General features: G+C 41.1%; 1 protein-coding gene across 1 annotated transcript; it reads left to right on the top strand.

Annotated features, from left to right (window-relative positions):
* Nucleotides 1-570: 570 nt before the first annotated feature.
* Nucleotides 571-5043, top strand: LOC139461335 (uncharacterized). Its single transcript, XM_071242953.1, has 5 exons — nt 571-616; nt 919-948; nt 2931-2990; nt 3808-3999; nt 4445-5043. Exons 1-5 carry the CDS (start codon nt 571-573, stop codon nt 4597-4599), a joined length of 483 nt encoding a protein of 160 aa, XP_071099054.1. The 3' UTR covers nt 4600-5043.
* Nucleotides 5044-7568: the final 2525 nt, after the last annotated feature.

Here is a 7568-nt window from a genome sequence, read left to right as displayed (position 1 = left end):
CACCCGATTGTGTTGCCGATTGTCCCCTGATCGTGTTACCGATTGTCCCCTGATTGTGTGACAGATTGTCCCCTGAATGTGTGACAGATTGTCCCCTGATTGTGTGACAGACTGTCCCCTGATTGTACGACAGATTGTCCCCTGATTGTGTTACCGAATGTCCCCTGATTGTGTGACAGATTGTCCCCTGAATGTGTGACAAATTGTCCCCTGATTGTGTGACAGACTGTCCCCTGATTGTACGACAGATTGTCCCCTGAATGTGTGACAGATTGTCCCCGGATTGTGTTACCGATTTCCCCTGAATGTGTGACAGTTTGTCTCCTGAATGTGTGACAGATTGTCCCCTGATTGTGCGACAGATTGTCGTCTTGCTCTTGCATAGCACAGGGCACAATATATGTGGACAATATTGATACGCACAATAAAGACTTACAAAATGAGAAAAGTCTGACTTGTCACTGCTTTGTGCAAACGGACGCACAAACTTCACCCCCAATGTTCAGTTTAATAAACATTCAAATTTAAAACTTAAAGTTTCAGACAGGCTGTGTTCTACTGATTGCCCTGATGGGGATGCTAAAAGTGAGAGGCTCTGGACAGCTCGATGATGATGGTAAGTTTAGCTGGACATATATGACCAAATTAAACAACCCAGGATCAGCTGGGACCTTGATGTTGACGGTTAGGCTAACTCAGGTCTAACGCCACCATGTGTAACTGACCCTCAGCTGGTATCTTAGTGGTGATGGTAAAACGAGCCCAGGTTTATGAGCGGCTTTAAAAACACATTGTTAGTGGTGACAGCTAAACTAGCTAAGGTATGATGTGAAATACTGCACACCATTGAATACACGCTAAGATAATGACATTGTATGTTATGTTTCATAATGATAAGTGAAATATTCTTCATTTCAGGCCACACGGTTTATGACTCAGTAGAAAAAGGTGAGAATCGTGGACTCAACATATCCGGAACTCCTTTGCAGTCATTAATGCCACATTTTAAATTTGATATTGAATCAAACTGACACACGCTAACCTGGATTTATGGGGTGAAATAAAGCAGGGATTATAATTATGGTAATGACTTTGATAACAACATAAAGGCTGTAAGAGAACATCAGCACAGAACAGACCCCAAACCATCCTGTGCCAGTTGTACAAGGTCGAAAATCACTATTGACAGAAAGGCCACGAGGAAATAGCAGGGCAAATAGACCCCCAACCACCGAATGCAACGTACATGTCCACTTTAAACAGGAAAGCACAATGTGCAAAATAGATGTGTCGTCAATCTTCTGCATCAGTTATCGTTCACTCAAGCTGCATGTACCACCTGCATGTTTCATTCTTTAAATGATCATGTGATGGAGCTTTTATATTGCTTTATGGAAGGAATAAATCTGTTTTCTCACTATCTTACTGTGCCGGGTGTCAAACACAACTGGATGAACCGTGGGGATCTATAAATACATAGTTTCAACATATCGCTGATTGCTGGAAATTGAGCTCTGTCACAGCAAATGGTTTCTCAACCATTACGCGTTTATTACAGATGTTGGCGACATCATGTCGGACATGGCTACTATATATCCCTGGCTTGTTTGACGTATGACTCGATGTCATGCAGGTCAAGGTCTTACACGCTTAAAAAACTTTAAACAAAGTAATGGGAATTTAAAAACACTTACAGTACATTATATCTTTAGGTGGATTATCTCATCCACTTTGTGGTGCCCTCCCATAAGGTTACTAGATATCAACTTATGAAATTCAATTCACCTTTGGATTTATTTCATGAATGATATATGCATTTACCGATCACGATTGAGAGGTATGAGTTATTTTTTAAAGGTCTGTCATGTAAAATAGATGTGTCAAATAACAAGATCACGTTGAAGTTCATTCCCTCGTGAAATGATGCAAAATGTTCCTTTCAGAAAGTATCATTAGCAAAGTATAGAGTATTAATACTTGTAAACCACCTAAAGTTGAATCAAGTAGAGACAGTAACTTCTGTTTCAAAGTTGTACTGGAGAGGTCTCATGTTTTTCCGAACAAGAAGTCCTGATGTTATGTACATAACCGTTGTTCGTTATAAGCAACAAATGGTCTGGACTAAGAATAAGTTCATTTTATCCGTCCGTTCGTTTATAAGCGTGTTTGTTATAAACGTAGTTTACTGTATATACTTCTGACGTTGATATTTAGAGTTATGGAAGCAGAGACATTTCTGTTTCAAAGCCTGGGACATGCATTGTTCACAATTGGAAGTGATTTTATTATACAGCTCATACCTGTGACATTCTGTTTCAAATTCCGTCTGAGGTAAACTGTCATCTGATGTGGTAAAAGTTGTTATAGTCCATATAAATGGTTTCAATGGAATGCTTGGGGCAATCCGCAAATGTTGGGGATGTGGTCGCGTCTGCAGTTGAGTACTCGCCCTTTTGCCAGGGCCGTAGTACATACCACACGTGAAATAGACACCTTCATAGAGCAGGCTCAAATCAGTAGTGCACGTTGGGGATATGGTCATGGTAAGGCAACAATAAGTACCTCTCTTGACCTCCTACATTGTGTGCTGAAGATGGGCACATCATCTCAGATCAGTAGTGCACGTTGGTGATACGGTCATGGAAAGGCAACAATAAGTACCTCTCTTTGCCTCCTACATTGTGTGCTTAAGATGGGCACATCAGCTCAGATCAGTAGTGCACGTTCGGGATATGGTCATGGTAAGGCAACACTAAGTACTTCTCTTTGCCTCCTACATTGTGTGTTTAAAATGGGCACATCAGCTCAGATCAGTAGTGCGCGTTCGGGATATGGTCATGATAAGGCAACAATAAGTGCAGCTCTTTGCCTCCTACATTGTGTGCTTAAGATGGGCACATCAGCTCACACCAACTTGTCTATTATTTCAGTTGTCTACAATGTGTATTCTGTCCTGTGCATGTTGCAGTCTACAGCCATGTTCATCACAGGTAAGCAATAACACAAGTATGAACTATGTGAGTGTTCCTATTTGTTCAAGTGATTCCTTAATGGAATGTGCATTCTATCGTTGGGTGTATGAACTTGTCTTGGTCCACAACAACACTTGTCAGATGACATATGTATCACACGCCTCACTTAAACCACTCTCAGAGTATGCATTGCCCGCTTCCAGACCAATCTTGCCAAATGTGTTTTACATGTTGTAAGCACTGCATACAAATAATCAATGATATTATAACATAAGTATATGTTGGTATGTTAAACCTTCGTATTGCTCCTTCTGCTTCTACACTGCTTCTACATTGTGGTTGACACTACTTCTTCTCAAATCAACTGTTTAAAATGTCATAATTGTTACTCAAATTAGTAGAAAATACCTAGTTGAAAAACATGGATGTGTACCTATGTGAGTATGCAGGGTCCTGTTGTGATTACAGCCTGAAATAGGCCCCTGCAGCCTGTGCTTGGTCGGGATTGTTGACTTGACTGATTGTATGTCATTGTAGCAATGATGTGGTGATAGAATCAAACACCGCTTGTCTGATGCAGACTATTTTCTTTAAAGATCAACATCATATAATTTGACCACTACTGAGTCCGTCGATAAAAGAAACAACAAATATGATCATGAGCGAAAAGTAATCAACACATCTGTTCCAGTTTTAACGAGCTTGGCTTGAATTAATCTCTCTCATTTGACTGAATTGATAATTCCGCAATGGATCAGAGCCCTGCCTTGGATTCGAGTCTTGCGTGTGTTTTAGAAACAGTGCAGTTTCACTCTCCACATTTTGTATATTTCAGCTGCAGTGTACTTCCAGGACTGTCCTGACAATATCAAACTAGGTATATATCTGATTGTGCAAGCTGCACTCATCGTCATCATCCCCATCCTGCTGTGCAGTGTGTTCAGATGTGGCGTCCGTATGACGTTGGTGAACTACTACTCCGTATGTGTCATAGTAGGATTTCTGTGCACTGCTTGTTTGATCGCAGGTTCGTCAGCTAACATGTTTCTTTTAATAAGATGTAAGATCTAGGGTCACCTGTATCACACTGGCTTGTTGATATTAGTGCCACACTGGTCCCATGTTGGCTCTGACCAGACGCAGGAGGTACTGTGACACAAAGCTGCTTTAAGTGACACGTGTAAAGATCTGTTTTCATATCATCAAAGCACATTCAGCGGAGATATCTCCCAAAATCCATTAGGTTATTAAGACTTTAGGTTTCATACGTTTGCATATGAGAGTACACATCATATAACTCATTGATGATTATCCAATTAAACAGTAACGAACACCTTTCATATCACAAGTTGGCTTGGCATGCTCTCTCAAAGGAGTAATTATTTAAAAAAATAACAACTTGCCAAAATAGTTTCCATGAAAAATATTTATATAATCATATGCCATTGATACATGTTGTGTTCTGATTCCAGGAAGTTACTGGCTTGACGTGGCTGAGTGCAAGTCGTCCACGTTATACAGCATTGCTCGCGGGTTCATTATAACCACCTGGCTGTTTAATAGTGTCTTCTTGGTTTTCTCATTGATAGCCCGCTGCTGTTCCTTGAGGTATAGGGACATTGGATAACAGTGCTACTTAAGATGCTAATAATAATATTGTGACGTATTTTCAGGAATAGCATAAAGCAAATTAAATGGTAATACACCATATCATAAGTGCACTGATTAAAGTTTCACCACAAATAGACTCTTTGAAGTGGTTAAGAAGAGGCAATGCAATACTACCGATTTTGTTGATTTTCTAAGAAATTATTGCAGTGTTCAAACAATCACAACAATTAATGAACCTGTTGCCAGTAGTCACCGTTATGATTCACAGTATTCACCCTGTTAAAGAATACATAAAAGTGGTACAAAAACAAAATTAATATCCTTATGATAAATGGCTTAATGTAAGGTATAGTGAACACGATATAAAAATGCCATAACCTTTGCACATGACATTCTTTGTAGGAGTAGCAGCTTATAGTATTCCTTCATGGAGAAAAGATTAACACAAATAAACTATCAGAAAGCGGTTGGAAAATTTGTACTTTGTGTGTTGCAGAAACCGTTTATGTTAATCTGACTCACGTCTTATGCATTCGAAATGCTTTTACATTATATAGTGTAAGATGTCTGAAAAGTCTAGGGTGGGTAGTTATTAATGATGCATCATATAAGTTACACAGGTACGTTACTTATTGCAAGTCTTCAACATTATGCAGCATTGCTCTCGGCTTCATTGATGTCACAAATGCAAGAAACAAAGGGAAAAGCGAAAATACATCTCTGAACGTCGTTACTATGACTATAATACTATGACATACGTTTTAGATATTAAGAAAGACTCCACTCTTATGCGTACGAAATGCTAATGCATCAATATGGTGTAAACGTGGATGACAAAACTCATGACCCCTTATAGTTCATTATCTACCACAAATCCCTGTTTCAAAGAAAGGACGTTTTGAATGACACAGAAAGCATTTGAGACAAGTGAGTGAGTAAGTGAGTTGGGTTTAACGCCGCTTTTAACAGTATTCCGGTTATATCACGGCATGTCAGCCTAATATGGGAGGAAAGCCCGAAGTGATGCAGGTCTCAGACGTTTAGCGCTTCAGTGAACCCCACGAGCTTGGTGCTGACGAACCTAGAAACATAATCGGGCCGAACTGGGATTCGAAACCACAATCTTGGGTTTCTGGCATGCCCAAGGGACCCCACTCTGCACGGAGGATCGCGGTGCCTTAGACGACTGGGCCACCCGTGCCCCAAGTTGAATTAGTAGAACTCAAAGGATTTGTCCACAAACTCATGGTATTACCACTGATTGCTAATTTTTAAAAACAAAATATATTATGGCTTGAATCGTAAAAGGGACTATGTGGGAAATGACATTGCCATGTTTATTTATAGCAGTTGATTGACAACAAAACTCCCCACCATGTTTGCATCAACATAAGGTCGAATCTATGTGGTAGGAAAATGAAATACTTCACACATGAATTCTGCAGAAATTTCAGAAAGAATGTCCTCAAATGAACTGTCCTAGGAATAAAAAAAATCAAACTGATGTGGATGAAGAGCAAAATGGCGATAATGTTATGGGGCAGTGGTTTTGTTATCAGCAGTAGTCCTGTTTGCAACTGGCAGCAATTCTTCGAGGGGCTCGTTGTACAAATGTATACTGAACCAAATTAAAAACTTCACAATCCTAAAATTTGAACATTTGGACCAGTTATCATTGTGGGCCCTTATTGTGTATTTAAAAAGTAATGGCCACGTATTGTCTTCAGATAACACCTGTTTTTGCGCAGGTGATCAAAATCATGTGCACAGCACTATAGTGGCAAAAGTGTTTTTTTCACGTGCAACTGGTTACGCCATAATACCGCACGTGTTTTCAGCCACACTTGTTAGCAGTCATTAACAAAAAAAAGAAAAACACAAGAAAACAAAAGTCTTTACGGCCATTTGTCATGCCACGCCTTTCAAATGTGCAACGTGAACATGCCATCGGCATGTTGCAGACGGGAACGTCCGTAGCTGAAGTCGCAAGGACGATGGATTGTAGTCGACGGACTGTTTATGATTTACAGACGCGTCTACAGCAAACGGGTACCACCGCTGATCGCCCTCGGCCAGGTCGACCATGTGTGACGTCACATGCAGAGGTTCGTCAGATTGTCTTACGTCACCTCCGTAAACGATTTTTGACGGCTACGTCAACCAGAAATGAACTGTTTAGGGGTAGACTGAGTGCGCAAACTGTTCGAAACCGTCTGAGAACTGCTCACCTTCAAGCACGATGGCAATACTGCGGGCCGATTCTGACTCAATAACACAGACGTCAACGTCAATTGTGGGCAGATAGACACTTACGATGGACTCAGAGGAATTGGAATCAAGTTGGCTTCAGTGATAAATCCCGATTTAATCTTCGATTTGCTGATTGTAGGGCGATGATGTGGAGGCGCCGCCATGAACGTTACGCCCAGTGTTGTGTACAGGAAGTTGACAGATTTCGAGGCGGAAGTGTCATGGTGTGGGGTGTCTTCTGTGGCAATGCATGTTCCAGGCTTCTTGTCATATGTGGCAACCTCAACGCTGCTCCTTACGCGGCCAGGTACTGGCACCAGAACTTGTTTAACAGGCACACAGCGTTTCGGAGAGTATATGATCAGCCATATCCCTTCTGGAGGCCGTAGGTCTGCTCGTAGGTGTTGAAGTAGTTTGAGTAGGTTGGTATGGAGTGTTGGATGTGTGTCACTCAGGGAGACGACACCCACGAGCAGATCCACCAGCTCCCCATGGGATCCACTCTCTCCACCATTCTTACATAAATCTTCATGACCCATTTTGAAGAGCAAGCCCTCTTCACATCCCCTATCCTGTCGTCTGGTACAGCAAGGTAGACGACATCTATGTCATCCTTAGAAAACATCACCGAGTTACTAGGCAGATAGAAAGCAGCCCTCTCAGACCACCAGCAGAACAAATCCATAGCAATCAAATACAGTTTGACAAAGTCCAAAATCTCGGAACCAAACATTC

The sequence above is a fragment of the Haliotis cracherodii genome, unplaced genomic scaffold (assembly GCF_022045235.1).
Source record: "Haliotis cracherodii isolate W230 unplaced genomic scaffold, xgHalCrac1.p SCAF_14, whole genome shotgun sequence".
Classification (NCBI taxonomy): domain Eukaryota; kingdom Metazoa; phylum Mollusca; class Gastropoda; order Lepetellida; family Haliotidae; genus Haliotis; species Haliotis cracherodii.
Note: the sequence above shows the minus strand (reverse complement) of the source record. Positions and strands in the feature narration are given on the sequence as shown.

Excerpts from the sequence above, each read along its gene's own strand:
- LOC139461335 (XM_071242953.1), top strand. The coding sequence starts at position 571 with ATGGGGATGCTAAAAGTGAGAGGCTCTGGACAGCTCGATGATGATG. Across the intron at positions 617-918 it reads TGGACAGCTCGATGATGATG|GCCACACGGTTTATGACTCA; the intron begins GTAAGTTTAGCT and ends TCTTCATTTCAG. Across the intron at positions 4,000-4,444 it reads CACTGCTTGTTTGATCGCAG|GAAGTTACTGGCTTGACGTG; the intron begins GTTCGTCAGCTA and ends TTCTGATTCCAG.